General features: G+C 38.0%; 2 protein-coding genes across 3 annotated transcripts in view; one reads left to right on the forward strand and one right to left on the reverse strand.

Annotated features, from left to right (window-relative positions):
• The window catches only part of MOSPD2 (motile sperm domain containing 2), a 32,610-nt gene extending 32,398 nt beyond the window's left edge, over positions 1-212 (reverse strand). The window contains exon 1 of one of the 2 annotated variants that reach the window (XM_014270420.3): positions 60-212. In XM_014270420.3, the coding sequence (XP_014125895.2) occupies positions 60-68 (9 nt within the window). In that variant the 5' untranslated portion in view covers positions 69-212. The remainder of the gene's footprint in view (positions 1-59) is intronic. The other variant, XM_005491781.4, reaches the window with a different exon arrangement.
• Positions 205-13,634, forward strand: FANCB (FA complementation group B). Its single transcript, XM_005491782.3, has 9 exons — positions 205-474; positions 1,026-2,062; positions 3,042-3,194; positions 3,715-3,807; positions 7,087-7,215; positions 8,079-8,245; positions 10,309-10,763; positions 11,565-11,802; positions 12,950-13,634. The coding sequence occupies exons 2-9, from the start codon at positions 1,130-1,132 to the stop codon at positions 13,368-13,370; spliced, it is 2,589 nt and encodes an 862-aa protein (XP_005491839.2). The 5' UTR covers positions 205-474; positions 1,026-1,129; the 3' UTR covers positions 13,371-13,634.
• Positions 13,635-22,084: the final 8,450 nt, after the last annotated feature.

Raw genomic sequence — 22,084 nt, forward strand, 5'->3', positions numbered from 1 at the left:
GAACAGCCGTCAGGCAGGCAGGAGGGCAGCAGTGAGGGGGCAGGGGCGCAGGGACTCACCTCAGCCATGATCCAGCGGGTCCGCCCGCGCCGCCCGCACTGAGGCGGCTCCGGCAGCGCGAGGAGCGGCGGGAAAAGGGGATGGAGCGGGGCCCGGGGGGCGGGGCCTCAGGGAGAGCCGTGCCCTGCAGGCCCCGCCCCCAGCCATGGCTCCGCCCCCGGCCGCGCTCCCGTCATGCTCCCCGCGGTGGGAGCTTCGGAGTGGCCCCGCCGGCCGGGAACCGCGGCCCCGGTGGGAGCGGCACGGCCTCAAGGGGCCCCGGTCAGAGTGGCTCCGCCGGCCGGGAACTGCGGCACGGCCCCGCAGGCGCGGAGCCGCGGTCGCTGCCCCTGTCTGTACCCGTTCTCTGTGCGGGAGTGAGCGGTATCGCGGCCTGAGCGGTCGCTGCGGGTCCTGCAGCTTGAGTGGAGCTCGGTGAGACGGCTGCGGTTCCCTCGGGGTGCCCGGGGCCTTCTCGGGGCGAGGAGGGAGAGAGGGAGGCTGTTTGGCCGCAAAATGTCTGGATGGTTCTTCAGAGAACTTTCTCCTTCGAGGCCTTATAATTTTACCAAAAAATAAATTATAGCTATTAACGAGCACTGCGCCTGAGAGAAGGTTCTTTAATTTCAGAACTCAAAGCACAGTTGCTTTCTAGTCTGCTCAGTATATTTGTGGCTTCTTCAATACAATCACATGAATTGTCAGGGTGTGGCTTAGTTTCTGTCAATTTATATTACACAGTGCAGCTGTTGATTACCGCAGATTTCATACTCGGGTAAAGAAACATTTCTGAAATATTTCTGTTAGTTAAATCTCTCAGTACAAAATTATTTAACTTCATTATTAATCTGTGAGATTAAAGCACATACTGGCTTCGTTCTCAAATTTTTCTGTGTTTTTGCTTTGCAACACATAGTTATTCTTTAGGCTCAGTTCAGCTCATTCCAAAACAATTTAATGGGTTTTTTCTTATTTGTTTTTTGTAGGTAGAAAATGTCCAGAAAGTTAAAATTTTCACACAGAAATAAGCCTGATGGAAATAGGGACACGTAATTTTCTTGTAGAGGGATATACATCAAGATAAATCAACATGCTTCTGGGTGAGCAAGATCAATTCTTGTCCTACAATGGTGAAGTCCTTGTATTTCAGTTGTCAAAACCAAAGCATGCAGAGGAAGCAGATGATAAAACAATGAATTTAAGTGTCAGAAGGATGGTGTTCAACAGAGACACTAAGCTGTTTGTTCAGAAGTCTTCTGGAGCATTCAGCGTGGAAGCCAGTCACTCAAAAATTGAAATGCTTTCTTGTAGCTGCACAACAGATTCCAGAACAGGGATTATTCTTCCCTGCATTTTGATGAAGAAGAAAAAACGGAACAGTATCAAATACTTTTTATTGTTGCTTCACAGTTCTAACCAATTTGAGCCATCCTTTTATTTTAAATTGGACTATGAGCTGAAAGAAGACATCAGGTTGTTTGCTGGCCCATCACTGCTGTGGAGACATGACAACAAGCTGTTCTACATCTCTTCCAACACCTGTGTGGTTCAAAGTGCCCCGGTTCATCTTTCTTGTGTGGTGTGGACAGGTGAAATTGTGGGTGAAGGCACTGTTGTCTTAGGGATAAGAACTGCTTGCCTGCCAGAGACTGAAGACCCAGATGGGTTTTCTGTTTCAGACAGAGCCATCTGGGGCAGTGAGTTCTTTGGGTATGCCATTCAATCTCAGAAGTTTCTGAGTGGCACGTGCTTCATGCCTCATGCCTACAGCAGAGTGGTGTCTTCTGTCCACGTCTGCAGGAGTGAGAGACTGAGGAAACAGCTCCGAATATCACTTGTTGCCATAACCCACAAGAACCAGCTCGTTTGGTTCCAAAATGGTGCCCCTAAAGGTGTTTGTGACCTTCCTTACGAAAAGCCACGTTCAGTAACACCAGCTCTAACCAGCAGCAGAGATTTGCTGTTTGCTGTGTCTTTTGCCTCTGGAAATAGCTGTGCTGTACAGAGGAGAGACAGCTTACAGGTACCGTTGGCTTTAAACAGCTCCATTTTACTGCAGTCTTTTTTGTATATATTGTCTTATTGAAAGTCCTGCAACTAAAAACCTGCGTGTTCAAGTTCTTTAGATTTCTCATTTGTTTATTATTGTTGCTGCTGGCAAAATAACCTGTCTAAAGTATGACATTGTTTTGCTTCTATTGCTTGCTTATATATCTGATAATGAAGCTTGCATTTTCTCATTTAGTAATATATTTATGAATCTGACCAAAGCTTCTGTTGCTAATGGAAAACTGCAGTAATGTGAAAACTTGAAGTTGATAGGCAGTTGTGAGTGTGCCTGGATGATTTGTCTTAGAAGCAACCTCATATCTTTGCCAAGTATAAACTGCTTATTGGAACAGCAAAGCTTTTTGAGGCCTAATTCCTAATAACAAAATGTTGTTTCTAGAAAATGTTGTTTTATGAAAATGACAGGAAAAGGCCTTGCTATTGTTTCTTAAAATAAGGGGACAAATTTCTGCTACAGTTTTTTGCTAGTCTGACAGCAAGACTTTTATAAGTCAGGAAATAAAAATTTGTACCATTTATTTGCTGGCACTATTATAAAAATTTCTCTTTCACTTTCAAACATAGCCTGTTGTGAAACAAAGATATTTCTCAACATCAAAGGTACAATGTCTTTAACTGATCTTCAGGTATTACTGCTTCTAAGTAAATGTTACAACATGCAGCTGTTCAGCTGTTTGAATATACTGAAAAGTTGTCATCTTCTCTGCAGCCTGTAATCTGGAAAGTGATCTTTAAAGAGAAATGGCTCATTTTTCTCAGTTACATAGGCTCTAAATGATGGGGTGAGAGTGAGAGCATGAAACTTCTAAATATTATTGTATTTCACACCACTGAATAGGCTCTCTCTTGATGGAAAGCAAGCTTCACCAAAATGAGATCTCAAATACAAGATTTATTCTAATAAATGTGTTTTAAAACCTCTTCTACTGTAGGTGGCTTCCAAATGGCAAAAAGTGAAGTGTGTTCTGGTGGATGATTTTATTGGCTCTGGAAGTGAGCAGTTGTTACTGCTTTTTAAGGATGACTCCAATACTGATGTGTTAAGTACATTCAAAATAACAGATCTTGGGGAGGTCGACTATGCAGTAAGTTGAGCTTGCCTTTTCTCAGCTACTCAGTCTGTGCTTACTAAATTAAAAAAATCTCAACAAATCATTAAAGTATTGATGCAAAGTGAAATTGGATGTGTGCTGTGAAATGCCCTGAAGTTTGAATACAATATTCCCTGCTGTAATCTTAAATTATCTGAAGATGTTATTTTGCTTCTCTGATTGTATCAACATTCTGTTGGGAAATTAATGCAGCTGAAAATGCTTTACATACATAATAGTTTTGCAAAAATGGTTACCTTTTGGCTAAGAACCCTTAATTTAATTAAAGCCATAGTGCTTGTTAATTATCTTCTCGTAATTGGGTCTTTCCATATGTACTATCAAATTCTAATTGCTTTCAGAAAATAGAATTTTGCTTTTAAAAGACATAGTGTGATTCTCCTGGCTTGCTGTATTTTCTCCCAGATTTTTATAATGCTGTGTAATAGCCTGTACCTTACTTTCAGCTTTTTAATTCATTCAGGGTTTTGATTTTGTTTTTTCCCTCTTTCAGAGTGGTATCACTTATAAACATGATGTTCCTGCTGCAGAAGGATTGCAAGAGAATGGTTTGCTTACTGTCCGAGCCCTTGAAACAAGATTACAGGTTTGTACTCAACAGTGCTGCCTCCACGTTTTCTGTAAATTACTGTTCTGTATCATTGCATTATCTAGAGGGTGAGGCTAATGATACTGTTATTATTGAAGAAGTGGTTCAGGGAAAAGGTCAACATGGTTAAGTATTTATTCTTGAATCAGTACTAATCTGTGTTTCTGGTCTCTCAGTTGTTATGAGTGCATTTAGGTAATTGTAGTGGTTGAACTTAATTTTAATTAAAAGTTTGAGATAGTGCTGATGCTGTCTTATCAGAGCTCCTTAGCAGTCATTTTACTCATGTTGAAATACCAGCTTTAAAAAATTGGAAGGTTTGCTTCTTTTGCTCCCCATTACATACAGAACTTTCAGGTCCCATAGTGGCAGGTTCCCAGTGAGAGCGTTTGCACAATTGGTGACAGTGGTTATTTCACCACCTCTCCTGGTCCTGTTACTAGTGGTTTTATAAGGATAGTTTTGAAGTGTACTATAGATAAAGCTAAAATGTATCCTTCTTTTAACTAGAATAATTTATTAAACAAACTGGGGGAAACTTGGGAGTTTCCCACCCAACATACTTGAGGTCCCTTCCAATCCTACTTTTTTACAGCTTGCATATTAGAGGCCTATTGGCTTTAACAGAAGTGCAGGGGTCCTTCCAAATGCATCATTTTCTGTTTCTGCATTTTTTTTCTTTTTTGGCAGTCATATTTTAAAACTGACTTCAGTGCTGCATTCTTGCCCTACTCATTCATTACATTACTTTCCTCTTCTGCAAAGCAGAAAGTAGTTTCTGTTTCTTATTGGCTGCTCCTTCCATGAATCTCATGACCTTGTCCACCCTGCCATTGACAGCTGTATGTTCTATGTTCCATAACTTTGTTCTTTCAATACTCCAACTGGCTCCAGCTGTACAGCTCTGTGAATCTGTGTCAGGATGAAATGAATTATCTGGTTTGCACTTGCGACTGGTTCTGCTGGAAACAAGCCACTGGTTGGATATTTTATCTATTGTGTGCTGGTATAGTTCTTACAGACACAAATCATTTCCAAGACCTAACATTTCTGTGCTTTTAGGTCTTTTTAATCTCTAATTTTCAAAGCCATGTGCTAGCACAAGCATTGTAAGCAGTTGGAAATTTACTGTGTTTTATTGCTGTAAATTTTTGAAGTTGTCAAGCTTATGAATTTGGAAATAGGTGCAGATATTTCTTTTTAACCTCACTGTTGCTAACTTGTTGAAATCCCTATTGTTCTGTATTATGTTTGCTGAACAGTGAAGTACTCTTGCTGTTTTTTATAATCTGACATATAATTGAATTTCAAGGATGCTTGTTTTGAAGCAGTACTGCATGGGTTCTGCTTAGCTTGGGAATTTTCAGAGGTTATTTAGGCTTGAAGTGATGCCTCTTGATATTTATCATCAAAATTCAGGTGTTCTAGAAATTTGCAATCAAATCGAGTTTTCACAGTCTCCATGAAATCTTGTGTTTTAGAGCAAGATAAAATAGCAGATGCAGCCCTTTTGCATCCTTGTTGCTTAACCCTTGTTTTACATCTGCACAGCTGTTTTCTTAACCACGTGAGAACTTTGGCAGGAATAAATTATAGTCCACTGGATAAGTAAGTTGTATTGAAGTTATACCTAGTAATATATATAACTGCATTTTGCAGGCAGTGAAGTTTAAAAGTAGATCAGCTTGAGCAATTTTGAATTGTTCTACGTTTATTTTGTATCCACTATTTTGAGCCTGAATCCAGCCTTTTCTCCTTTGATTTTTTTTTTACTTGTGTTTTGGTATCTTCTGAAGAAGACATTGTTTGGCAGAGTACTGCAGTTCCATTGCAACAGCTGAGGTTACAGGGTTTCTCGTGGTTTTAGTTGATTGTTTTGGCAGAAATAAAGAAGGGTCTTTATGTCCACTGGTCTGTTCTTCCCCTCCATTACTTGGCAGTTTTGTAAAGACTATAAATTCTGGATTTACTCACAGATCTATTGTCTTTGGCTCTGGACTGCCTTGTTTTTATGTTCTTGTTTATTTTCTCTTCTAAGGTGATCTACTTTTATTTTCTTGGTTTCACAGCACAAAACTTGTAACTCCTGCTGGTGCTTGTAGTGCAGTGCATCTTGGCATGCAGCAGGAAGGATGTGCCTGTCACTTGTGACAGAGGGGGACACAACTCAGTCCTGGGTTTGTTATGTGGTGGAATTCAGGTCTTTTTCTTGTGCTCTAGGAGGAAAAAGGGCTTGCAAAAGCCAGATTGGTTAGCGAGGATACAACAGTGAAGGTTTGGCCATTTTGACTGCTTCCACATCTGTGCTTCCCCATTTGCTTTCTGGTTCTCAATTGTTTATTCAGGAATTGGCTCCAATGAGAGTGAATGATGGTTTAGTGTTCTGATGACCTAAATTAGGGAAGTATCATCTTTATTTTCATCTCTTGAGTCAAGTTTGGCCCTGGATTATTGCTTGGAATCTGGTGCTTAGATTCACACTTAGATAGGTGACAATTTTTTTGCACAAGTTTTCATGAGTGCTGTTGGTCTAAATGTCCTTTGCCAGTGCAGCTTGAGCAGAGGACATCACTTTACTTATAAGATCTGCTTTTTTATTTGGGCTTATAATGGATTTATATGTGTTATGTGTTTGGGGGGGCGTTTCTGAGGGGATGAGTGAAGAGGGAAGTCTGCTTCCCAGAGTTGTTCTCTCCTTGACAGCATTAGACTTCTCAGGAGGTTCCTTTGCAGATAATAGCTTTTGAGGAGCTTTCTTAAAACCTGAGAAGCTGTCATGATGTTCTTTCTTTATTGCTTGATTTGTGGGTTTTTTCAGTTGGTTTGCCTTGGTTAGTTTTTGGGGGGATTTTTTCATTGTGTTTTATTTAACAGAGACACAGCCAACTGTGTCTGCTTGTATATCTGTCAATTCTTCAAAATATTTACTTGACCAATAATCAATATAAATCTTGAGAAGAAGATGAAACTGCTCTCCAGGAAAAAGTGAAGCAGGATTAATAATGAAAGATATCACTCAGAAATATATCTATAGAAATATATCTGAATATCTATGTAATTTGATTAAGTTTACCTTAATATTTATCTTTAACTCTAGGTTTAATATTGAAAGACCAAGATTCTGAGATTCATATTTTAACAACAGAGTAGCATGACTTGAACATTTTTTAGAAATGCTGTTTGTGATTCTTGCATAAGAATGGAAAGGTCAAAAGATATTTTGACAGCTTTAATATCTTTTCTTATATGCAGTAGTCTAATGATTATCTTTTACAGGCTGGTTGGACTTCTGTTCGAGAGCTGCAGCAGCATTTAGCACTCCAGAAGAGGGTTATTCTTGAGTCTTGCAGAGCATTAATAGATCTTGTTGAGGAAAGACCCCATATTCTACCAAACTCAAAAGAGGTAAAATGCGGGAGATGGGCCAGATCAGTTCTGAATTCTGCCAAGCCATTTGTAAAGGGTGCTGCTATCAACCACTTATCCCTTTTGCCTGTAGGGGTTGCCACTATCAAAACTCATTAATCTGCTATTTAAGTCTGGTTCATTTTCGTAACTTGCCAATATATGTAGTTAGGAATAAATTTTGTTGTTTCTACTTGAAATTGATGTGCACAATATCTCCTGACAACTGAGTGGTATGGAGGAGTAACCTCTTACAGAGTTAGTGACAAACAGGAGGGGAGTGTACAGTTCTAATTGCCACAGTTGCCTAGATATTGAATATCTGTCTGAAATCTCACATGTTAAAAAAGAGAGCTGTCATAGAATTATGTGAGCAAAATTGATTTTATAATGGGGGCAGAGTGAACTGTGGGCTGAGAAGGTGATGGAGGTTGGGAAAATCTTATTTTAATATGTTGCTCAAAAGAAACCTCATTTAATTGAAATGAAGTTGATCTCTTTCAGTTACTGTTGTGGCATCTTTCAGGTTTTCTGGGTTTGCACAGAGTATTGTGCAATTAAATGCAATAATATAAATTCTAGCACCTTATATCTTTGGACAATTAATTGTATGACAGGTTAAGATTTTGACATATGATGTTTACAAGGAGAGAATAAGGTGTACTTTACATGATGATATGTCGTGTTTTAAGAAAATTCCATTCTATTTATTATAGAAAATAAACTAGTTTATGTATTTCTTTCATTTTTTGTATCTTAAAAACTCTTCCAGCAGTCACTTGTGGTAAAACACAAAGTAATGCAGTATAAAAATACCCAAAATCTCTGCCTAATTTATCTGAAACCCCACATTTTTCTGTAAGGAAGGCCTTGTCTCTCTCTGGGATGATGAAGAAAATCCTCCTGATTCTCTTAGTAAAGAGACACCATGGACATCTGAAGTCCCAGAACACTTCACAGAGGAATTGTGGCAGCGTGTTGTGGGAGACAGCCTGGTAGTTGGAGTAAAACTAACTGAATCATTTTATTTGTGAGTATATACACTTATCCCATCATTTCACTGGTAGTTTTATAGAAAATGAATATGTTAGTTAAGCTCTGCAGTAAATTTGAACTTTCTAATTTTGAACATGTGCATATAAAGTGTTTCAAATGTGTCTTTGTCAGTATTTCTGCTACTGGTCGCTTGCGCTCTAGCACTATGCAGAAAAATACATTATACAGCCAGAAATCAGTTGTGTGAGTATAATTGCAACATTACTGGAAATTTTTTACAAAAGAGTCTTCTTTGACAAAAATTATGGCTCTTTGTAGTCCATGTTGACATAGCAATGCTGACATCAGTATGTGCTGTAAATAAAGGTCTGTCTTAGCTTAACTTGGTTCCTGATGCTTTACTGTTCTCTACTTGCCATTCCTAATTGATTTGCTTCAAGAAGCACAAAAGAAAATATATTAAATTCTCTTACCAACTAATTAGTACTTAGCTTTTGAATTGAACTCTTCTAGTCAAGTACCTAATCATAATGCTTGCACAGCTTGTATTTTGTGTAATTTATGTGGAACAATCAGCCATACAATACTTAAGCCTTCAAAATAATTTGGTTGGGTTTTTTAATTATCTTTAAAATTATTTGTTTATTCTATTTATTTTAATTACTCAGTTCTAGTTGTAAATACTACTTGTGTCATTTTCCCTTACAGAGAGGGAACTAAGTTGAAACAGTGTGAAAAAAGAGGATTACGTAAAATATAAAATTACAACGTGAATTGTGTAATGTAAACTTTGGTGGAGTCAGAAGTTCTCTTTTGACCCATGTTGCCACAGGCAGTGTAGCTGAGGCTGTGTTGGGCTGAGCTCAAAGGCTGCTGATGCCACTGAAAATCATTCAGGTGGCTGTGAGGGAGCTGACCTGTTGGGCCCTCTGGCCATTCTGCTGGAGCTGTGGCTGGATTCTTCATCAGCTGCCAGGTTGCTGTAACTTTACAAGAAAGTTAACCTCATCTTCTTGACAGCCTCTCTTAAGAGCCACTGAGGCAAAGATTGTTTTTTTGCTTTTTTAGTGTTTTTTCTTTTAGCTTTGACGATGCCTTTGCTTTTTTTTTTTTTTAAGTGAAATGCTTTATTCCTTTATAACTTCAGAAATCTTCAGCAGCAGTCTAGCCCTCTCCCCCATTTTTACAGTTGAAAAAAGTTCTGTGGAGAAGCCATTTGTCCAAGATTACCTGACAGGCCAGCAGCAGAACCTGGGTCTTCTGAGCTCCAGTTCAGGTTGTGTACAACAACCTGTGTTTGTGGGGAAAAGGACTTGCTTTATCTCCAGCCCCAACGCTGTAATTCTTTATTGATTATTTTTGTGCTTCCTACTAATGCAAGATTGCAGTGATACCATAGATTGATTTATGAGGTGGTGATACTTCTCTGTAAAGAAAATTAGACATTCATAAGACTTTCAAATGTCACTGACATCTTGAGATTGAATTGATTGACAGAATAATATATTCATTGAGAGAGGATCTGGAACAGTAATATTAGGATTTCATTCAAAGAGCCCTGTGTTGAATAAATAAAGTACTTCATACATTTCAGGAAATTGCTGCATATTCAAGGTAATAGTATCTTAAGCCTTTTGTTTTACTCTACATTCAATTTTGTTTGAATATCTATAAAAATGTAGAGTGTCAGAAGAGCTTCTAGTCCTCAAAAGGGCAGAATTGATATTTTCTGCAGTTTTTTCTTAAAAAGAAAGTCAAATCTTTAAAAAAAAATCCATAAATGTCATAGAGTATCTTTATAGGTTATGTAGACTTTTCAGCTTTTTCGACTGAATTAAACATTCAAATTCTTTTGGTTGAAATGAGGTGTCTGACTTCTAGAAACTCTTCAAAAACTCAGTCCACATTTTGAAAAATCTTTATACTTGGTTGATATGAAACAGTCATGTGAAGGAGTTAGCCTCTTTGCAAAGTCTATGACTTAATCTGGAATAGTATTGGAATTTATGTCTGTATTAAGTCTGCAGAGTTGTGGTTATTTGTCAGAAGGCAAAAATGTGAACTGGGAGTGCAGTCATATTGTATGGATTTTCACAGGTCACTGAGTGATGTCAGTTTATCTCTAGTGATGGATCAAGACTTCTCTTCGATTTCTCCAATTATCAAGTGTCAAAGTAAAATCATTAAGCTGAACAAAGCCTTCTCAGCATTGGCAGTCTCCCCAGGTCAAATTGAACCTCCTCCAAAAAAGATGAAATTGGACTTGCATGGCAAGAATGATCTGAGAAAAGAATTTCCTAAGAGATCTTCAAGGATTCAGCTGGATGGAGCAAGGACAGTCACTGCTGTCACCAGCCTTTCACCACTACTGGCATTTCATCGTGTGTGCTGTGTGGTTCTGCTGCATGCCAGGAAGCAAAACCATCAGAATGATGATTTACAGCAGAGCAAAAAGATTACTGTACTCTGTGGGAAAATTTTGTTAAGTCTGGAAGATATTTCAAATGGCAGATATTCAATAAAAATGCTCAGGGATAATAGTTACTGTACAGGTAAATGGATTTATATACTTGGGATTTACAAATATATATATTTAATTCTTCTGTATATTCTAGGTGGTGCCCAGCTAAGTTTCTCTCTGAACACAAGCTGCACACAGACTTTTTGGGAATTAAAGCTGGGTGAAATAGGAGATGGAACATTTTTCAAATTGGAAAAAATGTTTAGTGAGTTGCTGTAAAGTTTTGCTAGCATTGGTGATGAAGGGTATCTGGAAAGGATAATTTTGAAGATAAGTTTGAGTACAGAATGCCTAAACCTATGTTTTTTCTATAAATAAGATACTGTAATTAGATACAGAAGTTTTTTTTCTGACATACTACTACCTCTTAAATAATACCAAAGTAATTGAAGCTCTTCCTCATCTACGCATATATTAGGGTAATTTATTTTCATTTCTTTCAATATTCCTGATTGAATTGATTTTGAACTGGGCTTTTGCTCAGGTAATGAAATATATTTTTTATTGTTTGCAATGAATTTTAATTTTTCTTCCTTTAATGCTGTGTCACTTTACTATCACAGGCTATTAATAGTCTTCTTTTGGCAAGGTGATGTTTATCTTAAGAGCTTTCATTATACTGGTGGTGCTCCATTAATCAACTGTTTTGCTTGACAGAAGTAGGGATAAGAATTTAGGTGAGGAGAAAATTCCCAAAGAATGCCTAAAGTCAGGTGCAAATCCTTCACAAAAAAACCTGGGAATATGAACCAAAAATCATGGTTCATTTAATGCATGCAGCATGATCAAAATATTTAGTTCAAATACCTTTTTCTGCTGTATTTTCTTGCAGGTTCCATGGAAGATATACTTGCTGTCCTTGCAGTGTCTGTCATATTCTCCTTTCAGATTGTGTCTTGTGACTGCACACTGACTCCAGTCAGTTCATGGTTACTGGGAGAAATGGAGTGCACACCATTTAAGGAATGCCAGGACAACATATTCTGTCATAAAGCAGGAAATGTCCATGGTACAATTTTTAATTGGGCCCTGAATAATCCATTTGAAGGAGTTCTAACAATATTTTGCAGGTAAAATCACTTGAAGAGCATAGCTTATATTCATCTTCCAGACACCCTTTTTATCTTTGTGCTGTTTCTTACTGGTACCATAAACAGCAGCCAAAATCATATCCAGTAGGCTGCCAATATGATGATATGGTAACAGTCACCAATAACAGACCTGTTTTCAGATCAGAACTATGGCAGAACCTGAACTGACTTGTTTCATTTTGTTATGCTGGAACACTGAATTACAAATAAATCTAGTCTCCATTAATACCTGCTTGGTACTATTCCTTCTCTTCATTTTGCTGCATCATAATTTTATATTCTTTTTTTTCTTACATTATTCTTACTATAATGTGTAATTTTAAATTTTTTTTCTCAAAATGTGTTAATTAAGAAAACCCCCTTCAATATTAAATATTTATATATTAATATTAAAACAGAAAACAACCAAACCACAAACCTCAAGTTAAATTAAGTTTAAATTTATTGCTAGGTCATTTTTTAGTTTCGTATTGCAATATAAGTGTATTCTCATTTTGTACATGTTTCTGCTATAGTCATTTCCTATCTACAATGATTATGAATAGGAAATAATCTGAAGAGTCTGACTGGTGTTCTTTCTTGTGCAGATTCTTGGACAGATATTTCCTGAGCCAGGTTAGGCAAGTTAGTAATGCTGCCACAATTTATTACTTAGCTGATTAAGGCTTATAACATAAACAGTACTTCTGGGATATTTGTCAGTACTTCTGGGATATTTGTCAGTACTTCTGACAAATGTTGCTGTTTTGAAGAGTTCAAGCTCTAAAATAAAAAAGAAAAGGTGTAACTGGTAACAGTGTGTTTTGTAATGGGGTTCAGTCTTTTCCTCAAATTAGGAGTTGATCTCCTCTATGAAATGTTTAAGCAATCAGTAAAATTTTAACTCTTAAGATTTTGCTTCCTTTTGAAAGGTGATTTTACTTGCTATTCACTTTGACTGTTCACCATTCACTTTTGATCCCATTTTGTTAATTACTGAGCCCCATGTTTATGGGCTGTGATTGCATTTTCTGTATCTTTTATTCCTGTATTTGGATTGATCTTTTACCTGCCTAGGATGTTTCTGTGATTGGTGGAAACTACAGAGTATACTTTTTTTTGACACCATCATAATTTTGTTTTACAGAAATCTGACTGTCTTGTTCCAGTGCCTTCACAGCCTCACTAGAGTTCTCCCTCCAAGCTGCAGTGTAAAACTCCTGAGATCTGGAAGCAAAGCAGTACTTACTGAACAGTTAGCACTGGCTCTGGAAAAGGAAGTGCTTACCTTGAAGAATTCTCTTTTCTTAAAAGAAACTAAAGCTGGAAACAGTTTGACATGGGGGGATGAGTCTGGCAAGAAAAACAATAATGCTCCTCTGGCTTCTTTACTGGACACTGAGGAAGGAGTCCAGCAATTCAGAAAGAAACTTCAGAAGGAGAGGGAAGAGAGTGTGCAAAGTATGAACCAAACACTGAATGGTGCCCTGTACCAGAAAACTGCTTTGAAAATAGCAGAAGCTCAGCTCAGTTCAGATATGATTGTGTGGAGACTGGCCAAGTCCTAGAAACTATTGACTAAATTTATTTTGACAAAAAATTTATTGAAGTTATGCCATTAAATAATATTTATATTTTCATGGGTACTTATACTGCTTTGTATTCTATAGCATTTCTGTGTTGTTTCTACAGATAAATACTGGTATTTTAATTGATGACTATTGGAAGAATGTAATATTAAGATTGAGTCATTGTTTTGTTAAAGATTTTGAAAATATATTTTTAAGATATTTTCTAATAATTCCTACTCCAAAGTCATAATTCTTGAACTATAAAACAACTATTTTAGAAAAAAAAAGAATGTGTGTGTTCTCCTTAAAATAGTTCAACAGAACTTGAAAGATGACTGTTTATACATGTCAAATGTAAGCCCATTTTAGAAATCTTAAAGCAGGTATGGAAAGGATTTAAGTTATACAACCAAATGTAATTCATAATTTGAGTATTGAGTTTATGGTCAAATTCAAAGAAGAGCTTTTATCTTCACATGTCAAACCTTTTAAATAACTTTTAGTGGGACCACTTGAGGAGCAAAACTCTGTACCTTTGAGCCTTATGTTCTGGAGTCCAGCCTCAGATTTATGGAGTATTTATTGGAGGTGGGGAACCAGATCAGACCTCTTAACCAAATTTCAAGAATCATGAAGATTCATTACATGATAAAGCTGCTTCAGGTTTGAGAGGTCCATTCCCACACACTTTAGTGGTAGGCCTTGTCTCACTGGTAAATCCTGGCCTTCCTTGGATGTTAACCCAGCTTCAGAGTCAGGAGATTGGCTTGCTCAACCCCAGAGTCAGATGATTGTCTGCTGATGCTAGCTGCTCAGTGGTTTTGGCTTATCTCAAGTACTTCAAATAATATCGGGCAACTCTGTTATTATTCCTCCTTTTGCTGGCTTGAGAAATATCCTGCTTATGCTTCTAGGAAGAGAATGGCCTGTACTACTTACTGAGATAGTAATTTCTAATCAAATTTTTCCCACTAGCTTCTTGAGGGGCAGAGAGGTTAGAAAATCCCAAATCACAGTAATTTGCTTCCTTTTATCTCTGCTTTATGTAAGTAAAACATTCTTATTGCTTGTCACATTTTTCTGAAGTTGTCAGTTTTACTTTTCATTTTCTCTGCAAACAGAGTTAATAGGTGACATCTCCAGCATGATCTCTCTCTGACAATAAAAGTCTGGTAGGAAAAGTGGAAGATATTTATTAACTCAAAGGTATACTGATGTTTCAGAATAATTCTTTTTGTCTCATCAGAAAGTTTAGCTTCTGTATGTATGTCCTCTAGAAGCATTAAGTGGTGATGTTTTTCAGTCCAAGGCATCTTCCCACTCTGGCAACAGGAGTAAACTGGTGCACATTAAATGCAAACATTGCCTAGAAAAACAGTAATAGAGAGCTGTACTCTGTAACCTTAACCCGCTTTAGTGATATAGCTTCCTTTTTGAGACACTCAAAGTATTAAATTACTCCTTTTTAGCTATAGAAAAAGGAAATCTTCCATTAAGATGTCAACAATGTCTTAAGAAATTGTCATGGGTATTTGGACCTCAGTATTTACTGGATGAGAAAGTTGAGGGTTTTTTACAATTCTTTCTATGTTAAGCCACAGTCAGGCAATAGTCAAAGCTTAAGAACCCATTGTCAGGGCTTGGCAGTCAGTTGTCACTGAAATTTCCAGAAGTTCCTGATTATAAACACTTAAATGAAGCAAAAAATCTCAAGGTGCAATCCTGTAGCTTGCAGCTAAGGTCAGGACCTTGCTAAGCCATGTGAGCAGAAACCTTCAGAGCAAGAAAGCTCCTGTTCAGCCCAGGGCACTTGAAGGAGGTTTGGCAAAGCAGAGTAAACAGTCCAGCAGTTGATTTTTGTGAGCACATAGCAGCCTGCTCTCATAACTAACTATTGTTGGTCTGTCTTTAAAGAGAAACTTCCATTTGTGTTCACATCTCTTTGTTGAATAAACAGAGTGGGACAAATGAGCAAAAGCTGCTAAACACAAATGTTGGCTGTTTCTAATTCCATGGAGTTGTTACTTTAAAGAGCCAAACAGTGAAATCACAGCAGTGTAGAAGTGAAATTATTAGAGTAGAATAGTAACAACATGTTCTTACTAAAGAGACTTTCCTGAGGCACGAATGCTTATTTTGTAAATCATCAGATGAGGTCATGAAACACTTTCCTAACAGCTCTAGGATTCCTGGGAGCAGTTCTTCAACTGTCTAGTAATGCATAATAGCATGGTACAACTTTCAGTGGTAGTGATGCAGTGTACTGCATATGTGCCTTACTTTTATGTGCCAAAATCTAAAGGTCTCCTGGAAACACTTGAAAGGTTTCTGCTGATATGTGTGGGTTTTGGCCAGGGATAAGGTAAAAATGGAGCAGACATTAACAAAGATTCAGGCTCTCTAGAATCTTATCTTCAAGTGGCAGCGGCAGACATTTTGTTTAGAGATATTTACTTTCCTAAACTTACCTTTCAGAGATAAAAGCAACTAAAGGTGTTAACCTACTTATTTGATCTCTTGTGATGATTAATGTCTGTACATGCTGGTGTTCAAATGAGAAGTCTAAATTGCATGGACTAGAGAAATGGCTAAGTTGGCTAAGCATGAGCATGTCATGAGCTGTTGGAGTCCCATTTTCTGGGCCTCCAAGAAAGTCTTGGAAGTGAGATCTTGCATAAAGTGGGTTTTGCAAGTACTTTTCTGAACAAGTCATTTGAGAAATTAAATCAGTGGCAGCAGCCCTCCTAGTTATGGAGGAATTAGTACTGCCAAGAAATAACTGATAAAATAGTTGGATGTTTGATTCTGTAAACAAATTCTCCTTTCCATGATAGTAGATCAAACTGGGAAACATACACATCCCAAGGAACAGAAGGCTTTTCACTGCTGAAGCTGCTACTACTAGCAGATAACTATTCGCACCACACATTCACTGTCTAGCACTGATGACTCCTCTGCAGGAGTAGTCACGAGTGTTACACTACGAGGTCAGTCCCCACCCTGGGACCTCTGGCTCCTCGGTAAGTGACAAAGTCCTTTCAAGAGCACTTTGCTTCATCAGGTGTGGATGTGTAATCCTGTAGGGTTTTTGTTTGCACGTAGCAACCACTACCTGTTTGTGCATGATCCAAGTTAATGCAAACCATGATGGATACTCATGTGCAGTGGCTTTGTACACAGCCAGCAGGCTTCTGGTGTTCTGAATTTATCAGTTCTGGTGGATTTAACAGAACAACTGGTCTCCAGAGCTTACCAGTCCTGGGAGACTTTCACATGCTGCTTCTCAGCATGTAATAATCTCCTCAGCCTGCTGCTTGCTGGTAAACATTCCTCCCTCCTGAGCTGGAGAACCCTGTCACATAAGCCCACACAAAGGGACCTTTGATAAGCAGTAAAATTGTGCCCAGAATCAACTTGTCTTGACCCCAGTAGGCCTGATTTCTGGAAACCAGCAGATGTCAGTGGTGTCTGACAGGAATCTGTAGGAATGGTCCCAATCTTCTGGCCATGGCAGTGTTCTGTGTGCAGATATTTAATTAGCAATGACTCTTTTATCATGTTTCAAAAGACAGATGCAAAAAGGAAGTCTGACATAGGAAGTATGAGCTGTCATGCCTGGATGCACTCTTACAACTTTAGCACTTTTAAAGTCAATATTAAGACCCTAAGAGGGATTGTGTGTCAAATATATCTGTTTTTTCTGGCCAAGTTGGTGTAATAAATAGATTAATTTACAGTAATTTTTCTTTGTTATTCTAAGGCTTCTCAGGGAAAAGAAACCTGTCTGCTCTGGAGTGGTTTCTGTTGGACAGTAATATTTCCTTTTTAACTTTGTGTGTGTATGTATTCCAAATCAGCCACAGGCTGCCCACTTCTTCATAGTAATAGAAGTTAGGCCTTCTCTCTCAGCTGCTAATTTTTGTTTTCCCACATCTTTTCACAATTTGGGAACTGTGACAGTCATATGACTGCTCTCTTCTGAATCATACTGACTCTGCTGACAAAATAATAATGGTAGAATGTTTATCCCTGAGCGAGTTATTCATTACAGGCTATTAACAAAGATGATAGGCTCAGCAAAAGGAGTATTCAAACAGTGGTAGTTTCTTCTCCTCCCTTCTCTACTGCCCTGGGAGAAATGAAGTTTTAAACAGTGGAAAGAAAAATCTATGCCAGGATTTAAAATCCCAAATAGTTGCAAATTTGAGTATTTACTTATTGCCATGTCTCATTTTTTTGAGGTTTGGTTGTGGTTTTTTTCAGTATTTTCTTTTCTGCACTCTAGGCATGCCATTGAGTAAGAACAAGGTGAACATCTACATGCAGCAGGAGTTTCTAGCCAAGAAAATCCTCCCAGGGAAAAAGAAGAAGAGGAGGAGGTTTGAGGCTGCTGTTTAGTCATGGTAATTATTGCTTTAAGGAGGTGATACTACTTAGGTCTTTTCTGTGACCTCATACTTGTGGTATTTAAAAAACTTATCCCATGAATATATTGAGAAATTCATAATTCAGAGGTGTATGTTTGTAAAGCATTTGGTTAGAGCCAAGGCTGCCCAGCATCAGGTTTGTATCAATCCGGTTCCTGCCTCAAGTTCTGCATTCACAGAACCCTGGTGCTTAACTCTGGTATTTAGGTCAGAGGCGCAGGTTGGTGAAGCAGTCTCAGGTTAACTAATCCTCCTCCTTATTGTCTAAACGGGGAGGCGGTGTCTCATGAGCTGGCTGTGATCCTTACCTGGCAGAGAGGGAGAAAGGGAAAGCTTTGAAGTGAGTCCTTCAAAACAGTGAGCGCTGCCTCTGTGCCTGCCCCTTCCCTCTCCCCGGAGCCCCAGTTACAGCTTCCAACTGAACATGTCTTCTTTTGTAATTCTGCCTTTGAAATGTTCTCAAGCATGAGGGGAAATGCAGAAGCTGCCAAAAGCTTCCAAAATTTATGGTTGGTGGGAATCTGCTGTTTCTGTGAAGTCTGCACTATTCCCTCTGCTGACTGTATTTTCATGCTTCTCTCTTCCCCTTGCCTCAGTGATCAAATAGTGAAAACCAAAACCACAGTCACTTCTAAAATGCATAAAAAAACCAAAGCACAAAATCGCTTTGCCATGCTTTCTCCTGTAGGAAACAGGTATATGTTCTTTTCCAAACTGCTGAATCACAGAATCTACACATAAAAGTCATGAACGAACTAGATGAAATTTTCAAGTGCTACAAGTAATTATGCAACACAGAAAAAAGCATTTCCTCTCGACGGCCCTGACCTGAGCTTTCTACCAGCTCCTCATAGCTGTTTATGCTGCACAGGGTTTTTTGTTCGTTTTATAAGATCTCTGAAGTTAAAGCTCTTTCACACTTCTACTTTACTTGTTGGTAATAAATTTTAATGCTGCCTACAACATTTTAAGGTTTTTCTTTAATTTTGCCTTTTCTCAGCCTCACTTAGGAAAATTCAGCACTTGTTGGGCAGGTTAGTATAGTACTAGAATTTTTAAACACTATTTAGATATGAGTTTTTAACTCACAAGCTTCCAGAAAGGAGTGAATTTCTGGGGGGTTTATCAGAATCCCCTTTCTTTTTTTTTTAAAGTAGTATGAAATCTTCTAATTAGTAAATCATCCAGATGTGTCTGAATGCAGATAGTATACCAGCTCTTTTAATCATCCCAAATCAGCTGCATAAGATAGTTACATCAGAGAAAGCACAGAAAATTGTTACATTGGAGTTACATATATTTTTCAACACAAATGCAAGGAGAAATTATACAAGACAGCCAGTCTAGTTCAGCAATCTTCCCTGTTTAACAGCTTCTGTTTGTGGGTCAGTATAAGGTGGAATAGTCCAGGAGAGCAGCTGCTGGATTTGAAGATCCCATGACCTTCCTTAGAATATGCAGTATCCATGAGAAGTAATTCTCATTTGTGATCACATTCATTAGGCTATGAATTCTTCCCCAAGCTGGAGAATCAGTGTAGCTGTCATGTTGTACATAGGAGTGGCCTTTTCAAAAACTGCCCCATCCAAAGGCTGTCGGTGGATTAATGACAGGAAGGTAAATACAACCACCATCCTGTGTAGAGCAGCAGTTGTGACCTCAACAGGAGCAGAGCTGAAATTGCACATTCCAGTGGAGAATAATGGCTGATCACCTAATGCTGATGGCTTCACTGGGATTGATTTCCCTAATGACAGCCCTTTTTTCAAAACACATGATTTCTGGTTAGTTACTCAGAAAGGGTGTTTGTGTTGTGAAAGTTTTACTAAAACACTCAAGAATTTTATAATTTCTGTTTACTCCATAATTTACCAGCCATTGGACAGAGGAGTGCCTTTGTAAATGCAGAAATGAAAAAAAAATGTTCCTAAGGTACTACCTTTATATACCTTTATCTCACTTACTTTTGCAGTGTGCACTATTCCAATGCAAAGTACTTCCATAGTACACATCACCCTGCCAATAAATGTCATAATTTTTAAGCTACAGATCAGCTTTTGGTAATTTTCTGGAAAGAATATATCAGTGTTCATTTCAAAGCAGCTCAATTTTTAAACGTGTGCTCTGAATATTTATAGACCACATATATAGATGACCCAGTGTGTAAAATTCATCATCCTTTAGTATAGGGGTATTTTCCTTCAGAAAGAAATAGCTAAATTTAAAACTTCTCCCTATATTTTGTAGGACAGGGATAATGAAGTAGACTTGGCAGAAATAATCAAATAGGTTGAATAAATGACCCCTGCTGGTTGCATTTTCCTCAATGAAGGATATATTATCTTGTGAAGTTATAACTAAGTAATCAAGTAAAATAATATTAAGTGTTTAATCTTAAAAAAATATGAAAATACTTAGGGAAAGAATAAATCCCTACTCTACTTTTCCACCAAAGAGGTAGGAATTTGTGCAAACCGGTGTATTTTCTCCATAAATTGTCATGTTATAATCTAAAAGAGGATAAAGAAAAGAGGAACCCTGTCATGTTGAAATTGATTTTTTCTACAATAAGTATTCTTTCTTACTGGCTGTTGAAAACACTTGGAGTGAATTTAATTCTTCAACAATCCACATTAACCTTCTATAAATTAGTAGCATGTCTAAACCAGTAACACATTAACAGTAGGAATGATCCAGGATTTGAATGATTTATCTGACTGTGGATAGCCTGAGGTTATAGTAATGATTCCCTTAACACCATCTGAAATGTTTTTTTTCTTTTCTTGAAGTTATTAAGAATTTGTTGCATATCAACCACTCATACACATGTTAAGTCTACCCAGTGATACAGCTCAGTCATGGAGAACTCCCTTCTCACACTGCTGTGTGCCATCCTTGAGCCATCACCTTGCCCAGTACAAGCTCTCATGCCCTCCTAACATGGATTTTTCATCTCACGCCATGTACCCTCAAGCATTGCAGCTGTACACCTAAACAACAATTAGAGTATTCTCGTCTGAATATCACAGAATCTTTGATTTTCAGCATTTTGTTTTCATTTGGCTGGGAGGTGTTGGTTCATCTGTGTGCAAACCCTAACTGCCCTTTCCCTCTGCATGTCAATTTTTAAACTTGGAATGTAGTGCAATGCCTCCTGTCTCCACTGCCCTCCCTTCCCTCATCCTGAAATTGTTTTTATATCTCTTACACTTTCTAGCTTAGACCTCATCCAAGACAGTGGGGAGGCTTCCTGAGAACTTCCAAGGTCTGCACATCCCTGTCATGATTCAGAACCTGCTTTTTTTGTCTTAGCAGGGGAGTTAGTGGGTTTCACAGGTCTAGATTCATAAATACTCCTCTGCCCACCCTTTTATCAGCCATTACTGTAACTTTCTGGTAGGTACAACTTGGATGCCTTTCTGAAGTTGTAAAGGCAGAGAACTAATAAATTCTAAACAGAGAAAAATATTCAGGCTTGCATTTATTCTGCAGTTAGTCACTGTTTATTTGAGTCACCATTCCTACTTATTTTATATTTACACTGGCAATAGATGTGATACTTCAATTTTATTTGAAATTGTTTGCAGTAAAGTTGGCTAATGATGTGCTCATATTCAACAAGGTAGCACTGTACAGCTTGTTGTAGTCACTGATAATGATATTTCAGGCTCCATATCTTCATGGCAAACTGCACATTTTGAGGATTGACTGAACAAATACTAAAATACCATGTATTACTAATGTGCTTTGAATGCCAAAGGTGTGCTAGAATTTAAAACCAGATTTCAGTTGTGAACTATGAGAATCCATTAAAGTTAGATTTAATTTCAGAGCAATGAAACACCATTTCTTCTTCAGGTTGTAGCAGAAATACTGTATGGGATCTTTTTACAGTCTAGGTTCAAGTTCTTTTAATATCATAACAAAGAAATAAATACTTAGGATTTCATGTTTCCAATTTCTATCACAAAGTTTGAGAGACACAAAGAGCAGCTTGAAAGCTAAATAGTGCTTGCAGATATTCAAATAAACATCTCCAGAAGAAATTACCAAATTATTTCAAGTATGCCAACCAAAACATGAGGAGCTCCTTGTCCATTACCCTTCCACTCAAAAATCACCATTGTCCTTGTGGGAGATGCCATCAAGTGAAAAAGTGAGACTGGAATAATGAATGCAGTTAAGCTACATAAGCTATCTTATGAGTCTGAAAGGTGAAGAACAGAAACCTTAGGCCACCAGCAAGCTAGCTCTAGGGTACCTCGAGGTGCTTTTGATGATTTG

This window comes from Zonotrichia albicollis, chromosome 2, assembly GCF_047830755.1.
Source record: "Zonotrichia albicollis isolate bZonAlb1 chromosome 2, bZonAlb1.hap1, whole genome shotgun sequence".
In the NCBI taxonomy this organism is placed as follows: Eukaryota; Metazoa; Chordata; class Aves; order Passeriformes; family Passerellidae; genus Zonotrichia; species Zonotrichia albicollis.